This window comes from Phodopus roborovskii, unplaced genomic scaffold, assembly GCF_943737965.1.
Source record: "Phodopus roborovskii unplaced genomic scaffold, PHOROB, whole genome shotgun sequence".
Taxonomy (NCBI): domain Eukaryota; kingdom Metazoa; phylum Chordata; class Mammalia; order Rodentia; family Cricetidae; genus Phodopus; species Phodopus roborovskii.
The window spans coordinates 13,370,558-13,395,561 of NW_026126433.1; the positions used below are offsets into that span (position 1 = coordinate 13,370,558).

General features: G+C 35.1%; 1 protein-coding gene across 1 annotated transcript in view; it reads left to right on the top strand.

Annotated features, from left to right (window-relative positions):
• Positions 1-25,004, top strand: part of Naaladl2 (N-acetylated alpha-linked acidic dipeptidase like 2) — a 659,654-nt gene that overhangs the window by 281,008 nt on the left and 353,642 nt on the right. Inside the window, exon 6 of the mRNA XM_051185714.1 lies at positions 11,980-12,123. Within this exon, the coding sequence (XP_051041671.1) occupies positions 11,980-12,123 (144 nt within the window). The remainder of the gene's footprint in view (positions 1-11,979; positions 12,124-25,004) is intronic.

Consider the following 25,004-nt stretch of genomic DNA (forward strand, 5'->3'; position numbering starts at 1 on the left):
TTCACAACTGTCTCCCACATACAGAGGTCCTAATTCGGTTCCTGGAGTCTCCACAGTTGTAGGTCTAGAGTTCATGAATTCCCACAAGCTTGGCTCAGCTCTCTCTGTGGATTTCTCCATCATGATCTTGACCTCCCTTGAACATATATATCCTCCTCTCTCTCTCTCTCTCTCTCTCTCTCTCTCTCTCTCTCTCTCTCTCTCTCTCTCTTTGATCAGATTCCTTGATCTTGGCCTGACTGTTGTTTATGGATCTCTGTGTATGGTTACATCAATTAGTGGATAAGGGCTCTATGATGATAGTTGGTGATAGTCAGGGTGTTCATCAATCTGGTTACAAGGGTAGGATAGTTCGGGTATCCTCTCTATTATTACTAGGAGCCTTAGTTAGTCTTAATGGTCATTCTATGGTTTATTTCCATGGATCTTTAAAATGTCATTTTTCCTTTGAATGTGTCTTCCCTGAATGTAACCATGACCATAGCAAATGAGTCATTATTCTATGTGTAATTAACAGTACAACATATTTTAGTCACATTATTATATGAATGATAAAATCCCCATGAAGTCTTTCACAATCTCATTCTAACTCTGAAACATACATTAATAAGCAAGTAGATGAGACTATCTCCTTCATTGTCAAGGCAGGAAATATTACTGTTAAGTTCATTTCAAGAATACCATTATGATTTTGAAACCCAGAAAAATTCACAAAACATCCTCCAGAATGACTCTTGGGTCAGGGTAAATGCCAGATGGCACTCCAGACCATCAGCTGGTGTCTCCTCTGTGTTGAATATTACCATGTCAAAATGGAAAATATTGATGAGACTGTGGATATCTAAGAAATACTTAACATCTGATAGTTTATTATTCTGATATTTTTACCAGGGATTCAAACATTAGTTCCCTTATACACTTGTTATTAAGAAACTTTACCAACATGTAAATATCAAAATAATAACTATTCTGCCCACTCATACTACCAGGCTCATAAAATAATATATTCTCATTGCATTCTGGTGTGAAAATTGTTATTGCAAATTAATGGCTGGAAACCTCCACAACTATAACAAATTAAGCAAGCAAAACATAATTTATTTACTGTCATTTAAAAAAATGCAAAACACGCTCTTTCTGAAAGAAGAGAATTTACAAATCAGCCCAGTGTTTATACCCTTCAAGTCCGAAATGAGTGGCTTCTCAGGGGAAAGCCTCTACAGGGGACTGCTTTACATTTGGTACCCATAATGTGCAGATGGTCAATTATTCCAGTTGTGAATCAAGACTACTCCCCTTGAAGTAGAGCGCAAACTTGATAGTTTGTCTACTTGTTTTTCATGGTTGTTTCCAAATGCTAATATTTTGTGAATACTTTAGGAACGAAATAGTCTTAGTACAAACAAATGATGAATACAGAATTTTTAGTATTGTATAAAGTAGAGAATAGCTCTAAAGTAGCCCGCTATTCCTCTGAAATAGAAATAAGAAAACATCTGTCAGTATCACAATAGTGTCTTTGCTATTACACAACCCAAATTTCACACAGAGTGACAAATTTATAATTTATTCAGTGAGATAAAAATGCTTTACTGAAAAGAACTGTTTCCTCAGGAGAAAGAGCCATACTGTTTAAATGCTTTAACAAAAGACATTGTAAGTAAAAATACAGGATGTAGCTCCGTTTCTTCAGGAGAAAGGACCAGACTTTTTAAATGCTTTGAAGAGAACATCGCTAGTGAAAATACAGGATTTATCTTTGTCTTGAAGTGATTATATTAATGTGTTTCAAATAACTGGATATCTGAAAATATGCAGGAAAATATAATCTAATTCTGTAAATGATAGGGCATATCATATATCATATGTCAACTAACATTACAGTTAAAATATGAACCATGACATATAGTAAAAAAACTCTAGTTTAACACCTTGTTTCACAGGACAGTCATCAAACTTTTACTACAAGAATAAGAACCATGAAATTCCCTGGTCTTAGCAGTGACAGTTTTGCACATATGTTAGCCTATTTGTTTGACTTAATGGAGTAGTTTTAATTTATATATTATCTTACTTGGCCCAGAAATAATTTTACTTTACCGATATAAACATCAAGTTTGTATGTCTAAACACAAAAACAATACAAACAATACATTTAATCATCAGAAAAGTTGTCTTGTTCTTTTTAAGTCAATTTCATTTTTATCACAAATACTTGTAAACTTGTTAATTAGAAAGAAAGACCCTCAATACATATTTCAGTTTTTTGAACATATGAGTCTTTTGCATCTCTCTGTCTATCTCTGTCTCTGTCTCTCTCTCTCCTTGTGTGTGTGTGTGTGTGTGTTTGCACGCACCATCTGCATGTCATGCCTGTGGAGGCTAGAAGATAGAAGATGATGTCCTATGTTCTTTAATTGAAAGATTATGAGCTTCTGTGTGGATGCTGAGAAATCTAATCTGGGTTATCTGGAAGTGCAATCAGTGCTGCTAAGCACTGAGCAATTTCTTCAGCTTCTTCAACTGAATTTTTCTTGTATATATAGTTTTTTTTTAACCCATTGTAACATCAATATGATTCATTGTCTCCTGTTACTTTCATCTTTCATTGCCCCCACAAACCCCCTATTCCCTCCTCTTTCTGCTCCCTAAGAAGGGTGAGGTATTCCATGGGGGATCTTCCAAGTGTGTCATATCATTTGGAACAGAGCCTAGGCCCTCCCCCATGTGTCTAGGCTGAGAGAGTATCCCTCTATGTGAATTGGGCTCCCAAAGTCCATTCGTATACTAGGGATAAATACTGATCAGCTACCAATTGCTCCATATACTGCTCAGTCCTTCTAACTAACACCTACATTCAGGAGGTCTGAGTCAGTCCTATACTGGTTTCCCAGCTATCAGTCTGGGATCCAAAACTCCCCCTTGTTCATTTCAGTTGTTTCTGTAGATTTCTCCAGACTGGTCTTGACCCCTTTGCTTATCACTCCTCCCTGTGTCCAACTGGATTCCAGGAGTTCAATTCAGTGTTTAGCTGTGACTGTCTGCTCCTGCTTCTATCAGCTACTAGATGAAAGTTTTAGGATGGCATATAATGCAGTCAATTTCATTATCATGGAAGAGAATTAAAGGTAGCCTCTCCAATATTTCTTAGATTGATAGCTGGGTTCATCCTTGCAGATCTCTGGGCACTTCCCTAACATCAGATTCTTCTTAAATCTATAATGACTCCCTCTATTATGATATATCTTTTCTTGCTTTCCTCTATTTTTCCCCTGACTCAATCTTCCTGCTCTCTCATGTTCTCCTCTCCCCTACTATTCCCCTACTATTACTCCTACTATTCCCCTACTATTACTCCTAACTCCCTCCCCCACCATGCAACCAGTTTGTTCAGGAGATCTTGTCCCTTTCCCATTCTCCAGGGGACTAAGTATGTCTCTCTTAGGGTCCTCCTTGTTTCCTAGCTTCTTTGGCAGTGTGGATTATAAGCTGGCAATCCCTTGCTCTATGTCTAAAATCCATATATGAGTGAGTACATACCATGTTTGTCTCTTTGTGACTGGGTTATCTCACTAGGATGGTTTCTTCTAGTTCTATCCATTTACCTGAAAATTTTAAGATTCCATTGTTTCTTTCCATTGAGGTTATATTTTTGATGGTTTTTGTTATTATTGGTTTTTAAAAGTTTTATTTTTGAGAACTTCAAACATGTGTACTATGTCTGTCAACCTTTCTCCCATATAACTCTTTCATACTCATTCCCTCCCAAATTCATTCTTTACTTTAATTATTATTATTATTGTCTGAATGTGTGTGTGTGTGTGTGTTTGTGGTGTGGTATATCAATATAGGTATATGCAACATAATGTGTCAACATAGTATTACATATATGTGCATGTATCCTAAACTGAGCAGTTGAGATTGCACAACGTATACAAGAAATCATGCCTGAAATGAACTGATTCTCTCTCTCTCTGGAGTTTTTGGCCACCTCTGTAGCTTTTCATCTATACTAGACCACATGGAATCTCCCTGTACACATCTGAATGAAAAATTGGTAGTATTATGCTAGTCTTACAAAGGCAACCATATTATCATTATTCCATGGGTGCATGGAATGATACCTGGTTCATATGAATTTTACAGCCCCTCTTAAAAGCAAGAGTTGCATCAAATAGGGTTGGGCATTCCAAGTAACTTATGATTGTGTCTTGAATAGTTGAGGATTTCTGTAATAATCTCTATCTGTGGCAAAACTAATATCCTTTGATGAAGAGTGAGTGCTGCATGTATCTTTGTGTTTAAGAATAAGTATTTAGATAATATTATGAAATGATATGCATTAGGAAAATGGCAATATTAGGTTTTACTTATGGGTCTGGGAACTTTTCATGTTGTTGAACATCACAATATTTGTTAAATTTTGGTTAACAAATGTACATGTTTCTTTCTATTCCCTTAGTAACTGAATAACTATGGCTGATTTTACAAGCTTTGATTAAGGAGTAAGAACATGACAACATACTTTTGATTAAAGGATAGTTAACCAAATCAAATCATGAATCTATAAGAGTCTACAACATACTCATTCAGTTGGATATCAATACAACCATTCATCCAAAAATATCTACAGAGCATCCAAGTAATGTGTTCATTCTCACATGCACAACCATGAATGTGCCCCAGGGATTCTACACACTGTGTGATAAGAATAAAGTGAGGTATTAATATATTCAGTTTAGTATTCTGAGTAATCAAAGGTTTCTGTGAGAGTCAGAGAATGAAGACAAATTTTTCTTATGAGTGACATGTACATTTTCATTATTTTATTGTCAGGAACTTCTATAAACTAAAATCTATATTTGTTTGAAAGGAAAATATCTTGCAAAATTAAAGAAATATGAAGTATGAATACCAATAATAAAAGCCATTTATGATTGAAAAATCTTTATATATGTATTGTGTGTGTGTGAGAGAGAGAGAGAGAAAGAGAGACAGAGAGCTATATAAAGGAACATGAACCATGTTAAGTATTTTCATTTTTAATAATAATCTAAACAACCCAGTGTTGACTTTGACTGGCTCCTGGAGAATTAGTGATATTTACAATAGTGGTTTACACAATACTGAGAAAAATGAAGTCTTGGCTATATTCATAAGGATGACAAAATGACTAGCTGATTTACTGTTCTGGTCATTTCAGAAAAAAAAAAACTGTGAATTTAGTGGGCTCAAGTAAAAATGAAAACATGGTTGTGCTACTTGGTTAATGGTTTGGTATCAGTCAAGGTGGTAGTTTTCAAAAGGAAGGATATCAGTTATACTGGGACAGCAGCTGCATAGCCTTTTGGGACAGCAGATGCATAGCCTTCTGTGGCAACATATGCATAGCCTTCTGGGACAGCAGATGTATAACCACTTCTTTTATTTGATTACTTTAGTGTTATTTGCATTGATGTGAGGAAAGGATCAAATGAAGTGTTCATCTTCATTGTGCCACTTTTTATATTTTTGTTGCTGTTAGATTAAGTAAATTGTATTGTGTAAAAATACAAAACTACATATCACATTAAGTCAATTTCTGTATGATGTGGCACAAGCCATGTTAGTGATTTTGTCAGATAATAGATTCTGGAGGGTAGGGCATGATGTTCTCCATTTGTGATTAGTGCCTGGATCATGCGGTTGTTGCTTGTCCAGTGGCTTTAAAGTGGAATGAAGGGATATATGCTTAGATTGGATGTCTAAGAAGGACCATGAGAAATAAAGATGGAGAGGGATGGAAGGACAGAGATATGAAGGGAGAGTTAGATGAAATAGATGCAGGAGTCACATAGTCCTCTCAACTGCAGAAACTGTTAACCCGTATGGGTCCTGTATTTTACTTAACCAACACATTTCTTACTCTCTCAGTACCTCATGTTGTGACCCCCAGAGACTGATATTTCTTTTTGAATAACTGGCTTTTGTTGTACGTGTTGATAGTTGAGTCAGACCTAAGTCTTACCTCACACTTTCTCTCACTATCTCTTTCAAATACAAATACACACATGTGGTAGAATATTATTTTAAGATGTGTGACTTTTGTCTATGCATCATTTATTTCACAATGTGAGGCTGTGATTCTATGCCTTTCTAAAACACCTGATGGCCCTAATAAAATGTTTAGTGTCTAATCACAGGGCAGGAGCAAGGATAGGCAGTCTGGAAGGCAAAGAATATAAATAGGAGGAGAACTGAGTAAAAGGAGGAAAGGAGGGAAGTGCAAGAGAGAACAAAAAGATGAGGACATCAGGGGCAGCCATTTAGCCACCCAGCAGGCTATGGAGTAAGAGTGAAAGTAAGTTATATAGAAGCAAGAAAAGGAAAAGGTCCAGAGGCAAAATATAGGTGGGATAATAAAACTTAAGAAGGGCTGGCTAGCAACAATCAAAGCTAAGGATGGGCATTCATAAATAATAATAAGATTCTGGGTATGTTTTACTTGGGATCTGGGTAATAGAACCCTAAAAGAGCAAAAAGAGTAAAAAATCATTATACTACTACTACTATTACTACTACTACTACTACTACTAGTACTACTACTACTACTATTACTACACACACACACACACAAAGAGAGAGAGAGAGAGAGAGAGAGAGAGAGAGAGATTAAGAGAGAGAAAGAGAGAGAGAGAGAGCATTGATACGAATGTTTCCTTTGTATCCATAACCTGATGTAACTGAGTGGACATTATCAGTTTGAAAAGATGTAATACAATATTGAACTAGATATTCACAGTTACATAGCAATTTTACCTTCATTTCTTTCATTTTTTACTTCAGTCTTCAGGCTTCACTGTCTGAAGTAATGGGCCTTTTCTTCAGTAAGTCAACACATCAAAGGCATTGATGGTTTAGGCAAAGCACGTTGTATGTGTTGACTCTCTAAAGTATTTATTTTTATTAACAAATTTAAGAATGTGTGTATTTGTATGGCTATGTGTGGGAATGTGCATCTTTGAGGTCATGTACCTAAAAAACCAAAGAAAATGTGTCAGATTCTCTGAGAACTTCTTAGGGGTAGATGTGAAGTATTCTATGTGAGTCCTGGGACCTGAATTCAGGTTCTCTTTGACAGCAAGATGTGCCCTTAACTACTGAGCCATCACCCCAGCTCCAGAGTAATAATATTATCATAGTAAAATTGCATCCTTGCTACACTCCAACTATGAGTCAAGACAGAGTGAAACTTAGCATCTTGTTTATTCAAATTCTCATTTTATAGACATGTGGCATTTGTCACAGGTAGAATTACTAGTAACAGAATCCTGTATATTTTCCTTCCTCTTTATATAACAAAATATACAGAAAAGAAAGGCAGCTGCCTGTCAGCTGCACTAAAGGCTTATGTTATTTGTTATTGAAGGTAGACAATGCAGGTCAGGAAACAGAAGCTAACACCACAGAAAATACTGCCACATATTTCTTACGTATTACCTATTGTGTCTTTGCACATGACCCACTTAATTTTGTATCATGCATAATAGATTCCTATAGTTCATAATTGTGCTTTAAAATATAACTAAGTGAAGTGGTATACATGTTTAGTTGCATTCAAAAATTCTTAATATATAAGAAAATGAGATTCTTCAGTTCTTTAATAAAACAGATTTTTAAAACATAGCTTGTGAATATAATTAAGCCAAAGTGTCCTGCAAAGATAGTAGCTACTCTCAGAGGTGAACTGTTTGTCAAATTTTCATTAAGGTGAAAGTGAAAAGCTAATGAACCAATTACTTAGGATATTTCCAAACTAATGTGAGCCTATTAGTCATGCAGCACAAATACCATCAAAGGCTTAGGGATGTTCAATTTAGGCTTAAGGTTCCCTTGTAGTTAACTTTTAAATCCATTGTTTTGTGTGCTTGATAGAGCATCTCAGAGACAAACAGAAGTTGAGTATTGATTTTTTTATTAGCTGATAAATATATTTAAATATGATTTATTTATTGAAATGCTTTCATCTACCAATGATTGCTTTAAACCATGATTAACTAGTGAGTTAATGGGAACAAATGGGCTTTAGAAATTTATTTACTGTGTCTGCTTGGGAGGTGACATCTTGCTATAAATAAAGCATGATCAAAATGTGAGAGAATATATACACAATTTTATTTGAGACCCAGAAAGACAATATTTTCAAACAATTGTTGAGTCATTTGTCTTTCTCAAATTATTGAACACTTGACAAGATGTTTGGCACCATTTGTCATATTTTAACAGGAAAAGGGAAATGATTTCATTTAGTGATTATATTAACTAAAACTGAAAACAGGCTAAAACCATGCAGAGTTAGAGCTGGGATAATTACCAGTGAAAACTTGCTGTAGGAAGTGACTTCAATTTGGACTTTGCAGAAAGTGAGTACCTTAGACATGTGTGATGACCTCAGAATGGGTTTCACGAAATTAATGGCTTAAATCAATTCATAGTATATGTAGATCACAGAATGCACAGAGGGACAAACTGGATGTTAGAAAACGATGAGTGAATATTGGCACCCCAAGGCTTAAGATTACTTTGCATATGGTAGGCATTACATCATTCATAACCTTAAGAAGTTATTTTTGCTATTGAAAATATACCAATTCCTGACATCCATGACAACTTTGCAATCACAGATTTTACCTTTTCAGGAATATAAGGCAGCATTTGCCTTGTAAACAAAAGGGAGTGAGCTGAAAGGTGAAAATGCATATAAAATGTCAGATTAAGTCCTGGATGTTGTGACCTAAAGATTGGGACCCCTGAAGCTTTCTTTCAGCTAAGCCTTGTCTGCTTGGAAAATTACAGGTGATTAAGAGACATTTTCTCACAAAATAAGGGGGACATAAGAGGGAAAAAAAAAAGATGATAGAGTGAGTGTATGCAGAATGTTATATATATATATATGTGTGTGTGTGTGTATGTGTGTGTATGTATATACATACATACACACACATACACACACACACACACACACTCAACAAAAACAAATTTGAAAAATCACAAGAAAAAAAACATCACTAGGTAAATGAAAATAATATGAAAGCAGCATGCACAGGAATATCACTATAGGGATTTTAAAATGAAAGTAAAATTTAAAAGAACATGAAGCTAGGAGAATGGGATACTGGGAAGTTGAAGGGAGGTAGTGATGGATGGAAGTCATCAATATATTTACATAATGTGTAGAAATTTCAAATGTAAAACATTACTATGTTTAAAGATGTTGCAGCCACCTAGGTATGATTTGTGTTTGCTATGATTTGTGAGCTGCCTTGTCCTACTGTACAGGATGGAGCAGAAGAGGACTGAGTGATCAGTATTGGCTGAAAGCAACTTCATGAAACATGAATATAACCATCACATTGACTCAACAGGCTACATGATTCCTAACATCATGTCTGTGAACTGTGCATGTCCTGGCTTGTGAGCATATGACCTGTGCAGTCTCAGAGTGTCCTTTGTGAAAGGTCCCCCACTTCATTTACACTATGCTGCCATATCAAAACTCATCCTGCTTTTCCAGCTATCAGTCATATTTGTCACTTCACCCTGGGCAATGCAAATTATACATCTTGCCATGGTCTTTGACATGAAACAGTCAAGGAGCAATAAAGTACTTTTTGGTCAAAATTCACTGTCACACAATGGTATACACTAGTAACAGACACCCAAGACCAGCCTTGTGCTTCAATGACAAAGCTCAAAACCTCAGCTTTTATGACAGCTATAGCCTTAAACAAAGTATAATATTTTGTCATGTGGTTATCCACATGATAAATTTAAAAAAGTGGTTCACAAACAAATTTTCTCATGTGTAATTTGCCTCCTGAAACTTGGTTACGAGAATCATGGAAGCCTGTACCACTTGCAGATATATCAAATTAAATTCCAAGTAAACCTCCAGGAATCATTTCCCTAATAGAAGTTCTGAAAATTATCGTTCCGCATTCTAAAATGTAACTGTCGGCATTCAACTGTGAATTCCTTTTCTCAGGCAATAAAATAGTCTTAACAAGTATTTTCTTGTTTGCTTGAGCACATTTGCTTTATTGTCTCCTCCACTGTTCTCTGAGTATGCTTTACATTGTCATAATTATTTTGTCGTATCAGTTTTGTTTGATGTGTATTTTATTAAAATTATAGACAAATGTAGCTCATTACTTATCCAAATATTTGTGAGAGGATTTACTTCCTAAAATTACCTTGCTCCACTCCTTCCTGTCTCCTTCTCTTGATCTCTCCCAAGTACATAATTAATTGGCTTGTCATTTTTTCCTAGTCTCCCATGTTTTATGGTTTCCTTCTTACTCGTGCATATGTTAGAGTTACATCATTTTTATTATTCAATGACTGTATGCATGTATAGGTGCACATGTTTGTGTGAGGTGAGCTTGCACATGTGCATGTGTATGGAAGCTTTTTAGCATCCTTGGATGATGTTTCTTAGGTACTTTCATAATTTTTGTTTGGTTACAAATGGAGTCTCTCATGGGTTGCCTGGAACTTGTGAATTAGCTAAGGCTGCCTAGAGTAATTCTCCTGTCTCTGTGTGATTCCAATTGTATGCCACAATACCAGCACATCCCTGCCCTTTAACATGGGGACTCTGGGGAACTAATTCAGGTTATTGTATTTGCAGGGCTTGGATTTCCTTTCTGAGGCCATCTTCCCAGCACCATATTTTATTTTCACTCATGATTCTCACCAACTTATCATTCTGCATCATCAGCATTTACCTTCGTGTCTCATATATACCATTCCAAGATTTTTTCCTTGTCTCCATTGTCCTGAAATACATTTTTATGCATATGTTGATTATGATTATACCACCCTTATTCATACTGTACTGTTGCATTTCCTTTTTATACAACCTGTAGTCCTGTTATAGCCAAGTAGTATCTCCAGATAATACTCATTTTCCTGTATGTCTGGGAAATGTTTAAATCCTACCTCCAATCTTACTGTGTGTGTTTACTGGAGACTTTGGCTCACATATTGTATGTATCCCCATTCATTCTGTTGTTCAGTAGGTTCTCCTCAGCCCCTTGACCTCTGCTCACATCTTCCCTCTTCTGTGTGTATGCCTTTGGCTGAGAGGTCATTCTCAAGAATGGAAAATTTTAGTTGATTATAGTTTGGGATGTAGGTAATATTCATTGACCATGAGCTTAGGTGTGAGAGTTCTTGGACAAGTTGTTTTTATCAGTGCCATTCAGATTTTCATTGGTTTTAGAAAATAATTTCTACTGGTCTACTCATACATGCTGCTACCAAATGTTCTGCTGCCTGAAGGACACAGAGTTAACCATGTGAATTCTCAGACATCCTAACAGTATCCTGTTTAACATGGTAATTTCATCATCATCTTAAACCTCCCTCTTCTGTGTCCCTACTTCCCACTTAGCACAATGAAGGGTCACACAACTGACTGTGCGTATAGGAGTCTTCTTCACATGTTGTTTCAGAGGCTCCCCATTCTTTAGCCTGTCAAAGCTTGTAGGAACTTCCAGTTCTTGACCTTCTGAATTCTGTGCTATAAGCCACATTACTTCCTATCTCCTCATCATAACTTCAGTTCTGATCTCTGGGATCCACTCTCTATTTTACCTGCTTATTAATTATATTTCAATGCGTACTATCCAGCCCCCCTCTGCTGTCTTGGATCCCATTCACTTCTGTGTCTCCATTCCTTTCTTGTTACATTAGAGAGTCATAGGGGTAGAACTGGTGGTAAATGTCTGTGTATGTTGTTGATGGAGGAATATAATATTATTCAGACTAAATAATTTTAGTGTTTCAAGTCATTTTAAGAAGTTGAATATGAGTAAATAAACAAACAAATATAGACTTACTACCCAAAATGCATACACTTGATTACAAAGAACTTGTCTATGATTATTTTCAGTTTCTGTTTGCTAAGGATTTGGACCTTTTCTCTTTTGCATACAGATGGAAGCTTTAGACAGAGCCGTCCAAACCTCACATCCCTGTTAGTGCAGCCCATCTCTGCGTCCTTTGCTAAAAAACTCATTGGTTTGCCAAAACTGAGAATGGATAATGATGCCTGTAGCCCTCTAGAACTCCCATATAATGGTAAGATAACTTGTATTTCTTTATATCTTGTGAATACTTTAAGAACATTGGTCATATTTTTTTGTTAATCTCTTGAATTGAAAGGTCTATAATTATTCATTTCAAAACTACTGATTTGTGATAGGCAGGGATCTGTCCCATTCTATGTTCCTATAGGGATGAGTTTGAAAGATGATTATAATTAAAATTTAAAAACTTAATGACGGTGAGATGTTTTTTTTAAAGGAGGATAACCAGGAGTTTAGATTGTTCCAAAGAAAAGGAGATTCACAAATAACGCATTTTTACATGCATGGAAATCACTTAGCATGTCTTTACAGGTTCAGCTTTGGAAGGCTCACTGCCTGCCAGGTTTCAGTGGATAGCATCGGCTCTGGCAGTCACACTGCCTGCCAAGAGTCAGTGAATAGCAACAGCTTCAGGGGTATGAAGACTTTAATATAAAGCATTAAAGCCTAATTCCTTGAATTGACTAAAAAAAAATCCCTCTGTCTATACGCATCATTGCCTGGGAGATGCTTCTCCTTCTATGGAGCAGTTTGTCAGGCCTTGTTGGATTTTGCAGGATAAAACTGAAGCAGTTAAGATACCTGTGGTGAGATGAATATCATGGGCTGCATATTTCTTTGGCCTTCAGCTTCATCATTACAGTTCTGAAGAAGAAATGGCTTCTACATGTTGTTAAAGTTCTCTCACTACTGTGAACTAAGACTTCAGTCCTTCGGGTTTGTGTGTCTAGATCTAAAGCTCTATCCACTACCACAATTTTACATCATCTCTTTTTCTTCGAACAACAAAAGCATTAAAATATGTTTTGAAGAAAGCATTTCCAAAGTCAAGAATGCTGGATGTTAGAGACATGAACTTTTTAGTGTGTATGTGTGTGTACACGTGTGTGCATGCATGTGGGAACATATTCCACAGCATACGTATAGATAAAAAAGAAAAAACTTTGTGAATCACTTAACTTCTTCTAGCAGGTGAGTCCTAGGACAAATCTCCTCATCTTGGAGTCTGGCATTCCTGCTGCTGAGCCATCTCTGCTGCCCTGAACTTGTTAATTCAGTGATGAGTAGAGCCCTTTATGCATTTCAGCAACTATCCACTTTTTACAGAATTGGTTATTTCCTGTGGTAATATCATAATGCCCCATCTCACTTCTGCAGTAAAGGCCCCATGCTTGTGTCTATAGAAGCATGGTAAAGCCACACATTTGTGAGAATCAAAGGTGGATATAAGCCCCAGCACATTTGTAAACCACAAACTGCTGTGTATATTAGCGAGCCTCTTATCAAATGATGATATCAATTGCCTTCTTGACAATAAAATGTCTTAACAACATGAAATAATGTCCTCTAGCTACACCTATAATATGAAGATACATACAGCATGTATGAAGCCTGGAAGGAAATTAGAGATTGAGTGCTGAAGCATTACAATTCCAGTGTCAAGAAAACATCATGAATGATATGCTAAGGAATTGTGTCATATAAAGTTTTCTCATGTAGTAATTGTTTTTGTGTTTTAGAAAAACTCAAATGTACTTAAACTTAGAGAATTTGTTGTTTTGTGATGCTTTCATTTTTCACAAAACAGATTCTTATATATTCCAGGCAGTAAATGAATCAGGATTTTCCAAAGTCTAGGCAATGCAGCCAAGTTCCTCCATTACAGATGCTTTATCAATATCTTTACCCTTCATGTTTTTGATATTTGCAACATTTTACAGCAATGTGTTAGGTGTGTTTGAGAGTTGTTCTATATACTCTATAGATGGGCCTGATTGGCTCTTGCCTACTGATTTTGTTACTGTGTTGTCCCTCACTTCAGCCCCAAATAAGCACACAAATGCTATATTATTTTAAAAAAACTGTTGGTCGATGGCTTGGGCTTCTTATTGTCTTACTCTGTCTAATTTATTAACCTATTTCTATAAATCAAAGTATTTTCACATAGTTTTGGCTTACCAGAAAATGTCTGAAGCTATTTCTCCTTCAGTAGCTACATGGCATCTCTCTCTCTCTCTCTCTCTCTCTGAATTCTCTGTCAGAATTCTCCTCATCTCCTAGCCCTACCTATCTGTCTACCTCTACTGGCTATTGGCCAAACAGTGTTTTATTCATCAACACTAAGAAGAACATATATACAGAAGGGCATTCCCCATAACTACTCTATCTTATAAAGCCTATCTCAGTACACAAAACCAAGATTTATTCATTTTCTGATTTTTTTTGAGCAATGACCCATTTTAACACTAGGAGAAAATGAAAAAAAGAGGTAACTCTGGATTCTGCTTCACTCTGGGACTATGTTAATGTATAGTGATGGCTAATGGAGCCAAAGGTGAGTAGAGTTAGCTGAATAAAGGAGAAAGATCTATATGGAGACAGAAATGGTGGTTACAAGAAATGGTCAAAATAGACAGAGGGACTCTTAACCACTAGGTGAAGCAGTCATATCTAAAGCTAAATTCATTGAGCTGGCCATAAATGCAAGTGAATATATTTCCTTTGAAATGTAATACATTTGTGTTTATTTCTCAGTTACTTATAAGCAAAAGCTATCTAATTGGTAATGATGAAACACATGATAAAAGTTGCAAAAAGTCATGCTAGCACTCGAGAAAGAGGTACCAAATATATAAGGAGGAAGTCAGGGCATACTGTGGAAACTCCCAAGAGAAGCAATCCAAAGAGCCAGAATAACTGTCTTTGCCTAAACAGAAACAAAATAGACTGATTAAATGATTAGATACCCCGGATTTGCTTTGTTTGGACTTTCTTTGGAGAGCCTGTCTACTAATATAATATGTTCTCAGTCATATCACTTGAAGTTCAGTAGGAACATAGAAATATTAGTGTCAGATATTAATTTGAGATCATGTTTAAGAATTGTGAATACAATGAAAATATTGAAGTGACAAACTATAAAACAAATTAATATAACTTATGTAGAAAATATAAATACATCATCCTTAAAGGAGGAAATTGATAAACTTGATTACTTTAATATTTAAAGGGGTAATATTTGTTTTTTTGCAGTATCAAACTTACCAATGAAGAAAATTTTATTGCACAAACTATGTAAAACACAAATCTAATAAACAAATAGACACACTAAACAAAAACCAAACACAATTAGAATTCAAAACTAAGAACTTGTATTATAAATTGTTTCATTATTTCATTCAACTATTTGTTATTTCATAGTTTTCATTGAAACATTTATTCATATTCTCTTTAGGTTGGTATTTTGAAGTGTGTGTGTAGGCTATTTTTCATAAGAAAAAATATGAATGTGTTTTGCAATAGGGTTGGTGTGTTAGTAATCACTTTTCCAATACATGAAATGGAAATATTTGAAAAAAAAGCAGGATTTTTTTATTTTTCTAATAGTGATAAGGTTTAGTTTATGCTCAGTTTGCCTTGGTACATTGGTTCTGCAATGTTAAATAATTGAGGATTCTTTCTGAGACAGTTGCTTATGAATGCAGATGGAGGAGGTTCTAGGTGCCTCTCTTCCAGGCATGCTTCTCTAGCTATCAACCTTGCTGTCACCAAGCTCACTTCCTGCTAGTTCTATTGTCTTCCAAAAGCAGTACATAATGAACACACATGGACTGTCAGAAGCTCTTATCCGTGCCTTAGGTTAATTGTTTATAGTCATCAGTATGAAAGAAAATATGCAGGAAAAAAATGGATATCATTTCAGTTTGTTTATATAACTCTATACAGCATACATATGGGTAAAATCATTGTGCTTGTGCTCTACATGGCGTACATATAGGAAGAGTCGATGTGTTTATGCACATAGCTCTATACAACATACATATGGAAAAAATGAATGTAGTTGTGTACAATGTTCTACATAGCATACATATGGATAGAATCAATATGCTAGGTTACATTAGGAAAGACATGTCTGGCCAGAAATGAAGGCTGCAAGGCTGCATGTTAGCAGTTGTTGCTGTACTCCTAGCAGTGACACCCAATTTTCTGAATTCTCTCCAGCCAATTGCACAGTACACCTAGGAGTGTGGGCTGCGAGCTAAGACAGAGTAAGCTGTGGAACTAAAGATCAGCATTCATGAGCTGCCAGTCTGAAGTCCTTGGATAAAAGGAAAAAGAGTTTCAGAATTCACTTTGAAGGACTGTTCATGAAGGATCAGAAATACAGAACACAGGTGTGAGACCTATTGTCCTAAGTCCACAGACAGTAGAGTCAGACCTGTTTCCTGGGGAGTGAAAGTAGGGCTTACCCAGGGTGACAGAACTATCATTTGCCTTGAACTTCTCAAGTTCCCTGTGTTCCATTCCATCAGTTAGTTATTAAAAATGATTCAGCATATGTTTTTGTTTGTGAAACACTGAAAGCAATCTGAGATGCACACTTTCAGGCAAAATCATTTTCAGTACTATCCAATATTTCAGTGTTATTTTTGTCAATTTTTAGCTTTCTTGCATTCTTATCTTATTGTCTTTAAGCATTTCTCTACTCTTTACAGATTACAGAAGCTCCAACTAAACTTTGGAGTTTATATAAGTGATAAAATCTAATACAACATATGCCATCTATTTTGATGATCTGATTTTCACAATGGACAGATGTTGTAATTTACAAAGTTACAGCCAACTGAAAATACCTTGCTCTTTCTGTTTTTACATCCTGCTATTTTACAACAGTCTTTGTTATTGTTCTTTTCACAGCTGTTTGAAACTATCTTGTATGTTTGCATGTCTAAGCTTTGAAGGCCCCATAGCTTCTCATCCTAAGTTCCTGTGCCAACACTGACCCTTCCTTCACAAGTTAATGAGGCTTCTGTCAGGTTGAAGTGGTCTCAGTCGTTCTCTCAGGTTCTAGTTCTTACATGCTGCTAAACACTAAGATATGAAATTTCTGTGGCCAGGATGAATACTTTAAAATTCATTAGAAAGCACTGTTTATTCTTTGCTTCTATATTTCAATTTTTTGAGGTTTCCCTTGTACTTCAGATTCTGATATATGCCCTACAGGTATTTCAAATGAGTGTGCATCCAGTACTTTACAGGCGGTATTCAACATATTGCATTTAGACTAAATTTCTCTTGTAGGCTATTCAAATATTCTATATCTTATCTGTAAAACAGCAAAAACAACAAAAACCACCCATGATGAGTGTTATTTGTCAATGGTGTTAATTTTTTCCTTATATGTTTTAAGCTCACTTCTTAGGTGTTACAATCCAAACTTCTTAGTGACTAGGAGAGCCACTCATAGAATAAAATGGCATTATTTCTGAATAGCAACACATGCCTTCAATTGTGTTTAGCTTGATAATTATTTAGTCTAAGATTTTTTGTTGTTGTTGTTTTGTTTGTTTTTCCTACTTTGAAAAGTTTCACTTTTAATTTTTCTAAATCTTTATCTTTGTTTCAATGTATCTCAATATATCAAATAACTTATATTTCAAATGCAGTGTTTTGACTTGAACTGGAGCATTTGGTACAATACATTCGGTATATTTCCTATGTCTTTGTTCTGAGTTTAATTTGGTGTTTCTGTCTGGACCACATTTTTAATTTTCACGTTTAGATTTATCTTTATATTTTTCCTTAAGTATATAAGAACTTGTGTTCTTTTGGATTACTATAGTAATTTCTCCCTTGGAACCCTTTATTCCTTTTCTACTTCATGAGGACTGTTTATGTCATATCCTGAGTGTAAGAAGTCAGCCTCTGTAACACCTGCTTCCTAAAGGAAGAGTCATTATTTTCATTCATTAAAATGAACCCTTTAAAGTAGAAAAGGGGCTCCATTCTTAACTTCATTATCCATCCTTTAGCATAACACCTTTGCAGCTCAGCTCACCAACCAGGAGGAAGTTTCACAACAGTATACTCAAACAGCAAATTAAAATGTGGTAGAGGACACCTGATAACATTACAACCTCAGTCTTTAAGATGTCTGCCTGAAGAGTTCAGAAGCTTTACACCTCATAGCGCTGTCAGAAAAGTTGTCTCAGATTCATCAAATTCTTTGAGTTTCAAGATAGAGCCAATATATAGTTTGCCTGTGTTCAGATAAATTTTGACTTAATAATGCCATAATGTTTGCTATTTCTCAGTACTCCTGTTAAAATTTTATCATTGAAAATTATTTTTTCCTTGAGAAATTTAGTTTATTATCCCAGGATACCATATTACTAGTAAAGGAAATCTTCTTTCTGTGTATTCATGTCTTAGCAATATAAACACATGTGTTTGTGTTTATACTAATATTAATTGATAAAGAATATAAGGTGACATTATAAAAGTAAATAAAATACTTAAAATATGCACTCTATGACCATTTAGCCAATGAACCATATACAAGATGTAATACAGAGCCAAACAGAATAGATACATCTGTGCTGTTATCAATTAACCTGGGGTAGTAACTACTTTTCTAAATCCACACAGGTAAGAAAAATGAGGATAGTTACAAGGATTAACAAGACTCTGAGCTAAAAGAGAGAAGCTGTGGCTTTTGGTTAAGCAATACAGTCTTTGCCAGCAGGCAACTAGCCAAAGAGGGTGACAGAAAATTAACCCTCTAATCTTTCATATCCACAGCCTACTGATCATTGTTGAAGCCTTCCATTTCCTATAACCTAACTGAATCCAACAATTCTGGGAGCCAGAATGATGTGGTTCACAGAAGGCATTCTCCTGGATCACTAGCATGGTCAAGGAGTGAACGATAGATCTGATTGACAAATGGGAACTGTGTACATCAGGCAATTTTCCAGAAGATTAGTTTTCTGATTGGTCCTGTGATTTTTGACTTGTAGAAGTTTGGTAGAATGATACTGGAAATTAATCAATTTCCTCAAATTTCACTATTACAAAAAAAAATAAAAGTTTTCTTCCTTTTATGATACTTATATTCATGAAAATGGCTCCTTACTTACACAGAAGGGAAAATTTATAATTTTTCAAATGCATACACCTCTGTATATATAAATGCATGTGTGAATATGTGTATGTGTATACTAGAAATAGGGTGAGATACATTTCTTATTAAAATGTACTACTTAAATAGCATATCCATTAATATTGTTAATATTAAAGGTTTAGTGTAAATAATTGACATTTTAAAAAAGATGTTGCAAGATTATAGAACACCAATTATTGAAAACATGAATTTATAACAACCTTTAATCCCCAATGAATATAGGAAAATTGAACACACACACACACACACACACACACACACACAAGCACCAATACCACAATTGTAGAAAAAAGTGTACTTAAAACTCTCATATAAGAATTCTCAAGCATAGAGAATGGGCAAGATTTCTATTAAAATTAGAATACGGAAGAACTATGTCTTTGAATACAAGAGAAGTTTAATTATTATGAAGTAAACTCAAAGCTGACAACAAGCATTATTCTCAAAATTTCTGTCGATGGCTTGAGTTATTTTTGAAATATTTGCTAATTTGGTTAAACCATAAATAAACAATTTTTAGTGCTTTCAGGCAGATTTAGAACCAGTTGACATTAACAATGGCAGGAATGCAATAGACTGTTGTCTCTGGAATACACATTTATAGAACTTATTTCTTCCAACTTGATGAAATTAAGGAATAATGAGAGGAAGTCTCATTCATGTCTCTCGACTGTGACTCACCTCACCTTATTTGAATACAAATATTTCTGAGTGAACCAAATCTCTATCTCATTGAAATCTTTTCAACTTCTGATGTCATATTTTAAAGCTGTTATTTTGCAACATGAAAGACAGACTCTGTTTGGTAAAACAAGTTGAAATGTGGGGACATCAACATGTAAGTGTGAACCAAGTATTTATATAATAAATTGCAGCTCAATGTTCTCAAACATGTCCTCATTCCACATTGTGAGGTTTTTGTTTTAACATTTTGAAATAAAATTAATATTAATGAAAGCTTGAAACTAAATCAAAAGTGTTTTCTCTTAACTATTCAAAAACAAACTACATCTGCACCCACATCTGAACCCTCCCACAATAAACAATACAGCCGTTATAACTACTGACATCCTTCTGCTACACACTCTACTGACACAATTCAACTGAGTCAGTCATTTCAATAATGTCCTAATTGCAGAAAGCTCAAACCAGGCTCATGTGTTGCTCAGATCTGTTCTTTTTACTGTCTTCCTATTGCCCTGTCTGCAACTTTTCAATTAATTCTTTCAGAACATGAATTTTGACAATAGTATTGATGTTCCTTTCTCATTGCATCTTCCAAATGATACAGGATGCCATTTTGTTCTACCAGTGGAACAACTACTTCAGTTGTTTTCTTCATTAAAGTCACCTTTTTCAACTTTTCTTTTTCAGACCTAGTCTTAACTGATGTATTCGTCTTACCATTATTCTTATTACTTCTACCAATTAGTCTTCACTATTGTTAGAGCTCTGACCCAATTACTGCTAACATTGCTTAATTATATGTAAAATTTCACTGAACTGTGAAGATTTTTTTAATTTGCTTGCAATTTATTTGTAAACATTAATATTGATAGGATTCATTTTCCTAATTTAATAAGTTATAATGTAACACTACATTTTTCTGTGGATAGCTTAGCAATTTTATTATGAAAATTTGCCACATACACAAGTGCAGAAACAACCATTTAAATGAACCCATGAAGCAAACACACAACTTAAGATAGATTTGTTTTAGCTTCCACTCTGACATCTTACCACCATGCAGCTCCTGTCACTAAAGGTTCCCCAAGGGAATTTCAGAGAAGACTTCACTGAATGCTTGAATAGATGTTCTACAAAAGAAGGACATAAAAGACCCGCAATTGTGATAATGATCAGACTTAACACAATCAGCCAGAAATCTTGAATATTATCTAGTATTTACTTTAAATTTGATTGTCTTGGTTATCTAAAACATACTGACTTGTTTAAATCAATATTTATTGAATTCTATTTGTTGGATTTGATTATTAATTCTTTGAAAATTTTGAAAGTTGTTTAAAAAATAACAGCTTTCCCTTTTTCACTGTCATTTAGTTTTAATTCATTACTTTTTGTTCTGTATATTGACTTGTATCCTCTGTGTTAAGCAGAAGTACATCTATCACTAAGCCATATTCCCAGTGCCATTTTTTATTTAGGAAAAATACAGTGCTATCATTTCCCCATTCCCCACCTACCCTCCTACACATCCCTCTCACATTCACAGCCTTCTCATCTTGAGCCATCCTTGTTACTTGCTTGTATAAATGAATGTACACATGAATACAAGCTGTTTAATCTAGTCATACATGTGTTTCCAGGGCTCACATTTGGCTTTGATAAAGCAGCAGGACCCAGCCCTAAGGAAGACTGTGGTATTATCACAAGCTGTTCTTGAGCTCACTGTGTGAGCCAGGATGCTCTTGAACACTTTCCTATCTACTTCTTCTTCCCAGGTCCTGGGACTATATGGATCATGCAGTAACTCACCCAGCTCCCATGATTTTCTTTTCAATCACCTCTTTTAATACACTTTTAAAATTGAATTCTTCTTAATGTACATATAAGGAAATATTATTTTTATTTTCCCAACTTTTTAATTTGTGATAATTATATACACACATGCACATTCATCAGATATACTCTTTAAATCACTCCTTCTCAATTTTTTCTATCTTTCTATGATTTTCCTTACAACTTAATGTGTTTTCTTTTATAAAATTCACCGTGTAAACACTTTATTTTTCCTTGAAACTGCAGTTATCAAACCTTGTCTAGCAATGCAACCTTAGCCTGGATTCTGTGTCCTCCCCAAGTCCTCATTTTTTTTTTTTTTGATCATTTTCCTAGTTTCTGGAACCGTAATATTTTCAAAACAATCTGGTACTTCTCCTACCTCAACTTTGTTGACAGCTATTTCTTTAAAAAAAATTGAAGAAAGGAGGAAAAGAAGAAAAAAAGGAAGGAAGAAATAAAGAAAAGAAAAAGAAAAACAAGTTTCTTTAAGAGAGACCACAAACATTTATCTAGAAAGTAAAACCTGTGCATTGCCTATATGGCTTTAGGAAACTTCTTCCCAATACCACTCAAGGAATAAGGCTTAGAATTTATTATTATTAATATTATATTTTAACGCAAATACATGAAATATATCAATACACTGATGTACCTAACAACTCAATGCATTTTTCTAATTATGTACCCATCTACAAGTGATGTATCTATTTCCAACTTTTTCCCATGTCATGTAAGTCCTTTCTATGACAGATGTCTGCTTCTCATGATATTGCATGTACTAAGAAATGGAATCATTTAATCTGTATGCAATAAGTTGGAGTTGCTCCTCCTGTGTCCAAAGGATATCCTTCTTACCCCAAGTGGTCAGACATGCCCAACACTGTTTATTAGGAACTCTTCCTACATCTATATTCTGCCTGCCCATACTCCACAGAAGCAAATAGAATACTCTACTCAGACTGCAATTTTAAACGACCACATTTTCTTTAACTCTTATATACACCTGTGTTCTCAGTGTGCTTCCTTGACTTTGCTCATTGCATTAATCCCTTGATACTTGTTTTCTTTCTCATTCTCTGTCTACCTCTGCCTTCCTCTGCCTCTGTGTCTGTCTCTCACTGCCTGTCCCACCTGCTGTTCCTGTGTGTGTCTCCAGAGACTATATTTTTTCACTCTAGGAATTCTTATGTTTTCTTTCTTAGCTCATTTTACTCTTATATGCATGTGTGTTTTCCTTAATTCTAGAAAAATTTCAATCATTTTCTCCATTTGCCTTTCACTTTATGTATTGTCTCTGATATTATTTTCAAAGATCCCATTTTATTCATTGTATCTTATGTTTGTATTTGCATAGTCCCTGTCTCTATAGCTTCTTATGTTTCTGGAAGTATTCTCAGTGTTAATGTCAAAGCTTTGTACCCATTCTTTACTCAGAACCATATAATATATTACCTAGTCTGTCTTTTTGCGTGTTTTTTTAGAATTATTCTATTTTATTTAATAATTACTTAATGATTTTAGATTTGTTCCTCATTGTTAATGTGTTCTGATGACTTTCTTCTGTGTTTAGTTACATTGTTTATATTGGCATCATGTGGCTACTTTGTGGGTGTCATTAGCTGTTCTTTGAGTCATCTTTAATTGTGCATGTACCCCTGGTATCTGAGTACCTATTGCCTTAGATGTGAAATTTTACTATCCTGTGACTTATGAGAGGACACAGCTTATGGTAAGGACTCAATCTACACCTTCCTGAGTAAATTGGCTAAGAGTTAATTTCTCCAGGAGTTACTAAACTTTTAAAACCCCTCCTTTTTCAGTCAGTACAGTAAGAAGTTCTAGTATCAAGGGATTCACTGTTATTAGATGCTGTTCGAGGAAGAGAAAATATCCTTGGGTTTTAATACAACCATCTCTGGAGATTTGGAAGAGAAAATAAATACCAGAGAAAGAAAGTATGTTGAAATCTCTGCAAGAGAGCTTCAGCCCTGCAGGCATGGCGAGGCCTGACTAACCTGATCTCTGTCCCACTTGAGAAACTCTCATTCCTCACAGTGTCTGCTCTGTGGAGCCATTGTGTATATCCATGTGTCCTATTTGTGTTCACACATATTGTATTAATGTTTCTAAATAATCGTTTCAATTTTGTACATCAATATATTTATCATTATCTTCTAAACCATCTCTCCACTTGGGCTTCTTTTGTTGCCTTCTCTAATTTCTACTATAGATCGTGCTGTAGAGAGCTAAACTATTCTTTGTCTATTGTTGCTGCTGTGAAATGGGCACTTTGCCTCAACAGTGAGTGGTTTACTTTAGTAATGGCAGCACTGGCAAATGGAACGTTAGAATGTCAGTTTATCAAAAATTTTACAGAGATTTATTACTAAAATTTAAAGCACGACCATGGTAGTGTTTGGAAGAAAATAGACTGTACGTGTATACTTTCAAATATAGATACAGAGTAACATATTGATATGCATCATGACATATACATATCAGATTATAAATAATTAGACAAAGTATACCATCTTGCTGTGTGGCTGTTTCATTATTTGGTCCACAGTTGGGTCTTTAAAACAGTCATTTTGTTAGCAGAAAGACTATGGTATAAATAGAGCAATGGCCTTCAGTGTTTACCTCACTTTGTGCTAATTGGGTGAATTGATGTATTAATGTCAAATTATGTTTCTGACTTCAAGAAACTGAATGAGCAACTGTCTGGCAGAGCTACTACTCATAGTGGGAACAACAGTTGTGTGGAAATTCTAGAATAATTTAAACTAAAGGCAAGACATTAATATTTAGCTGAGTTATAAAGGAGAAAGTTTTAGAAAAAAATCTTACAGACTTAGTTCATAGGAAATGTACAACATTTTGGAAAGTGGAGAGATGGTTTATTTGATAAAGTATTTGTAGCAAAGGCATATGAATCCAAATTCTGTTCCAGGAAACCATGTAGCAAAGCCAAGTGAAGAAGTGCCTGGTTATACCAGTGCTGGGAAGGCAGAGAAAATTTGTTCCTAAAGCTCTCTGGCCAGCTAGACTAACTTCCTTCATAAGTTCGTGCTCATTCAGAGATCCTGCGTCAAATATAAATTGAGAGCTCCTGAGAAACAATACCAGAGCTACTGAGGTTATTCTCTGGTCTCCATATTCATGTATACATGTATGCTCACCTTCACATACACACACACACACACACACACACACACACACACACACACAGATACAGCAATATCTAAAGTTTATAGACTTAATACATAAAAATCTTATAGCATTGCTAAAACAACCATATTGAGCCCTTAAATCAATAAAATAGAAACTAGGAGAACAATAGAAATAATCAATGAAACAAAGAGTTGTTTCTTTGAAAAAAAATCAAT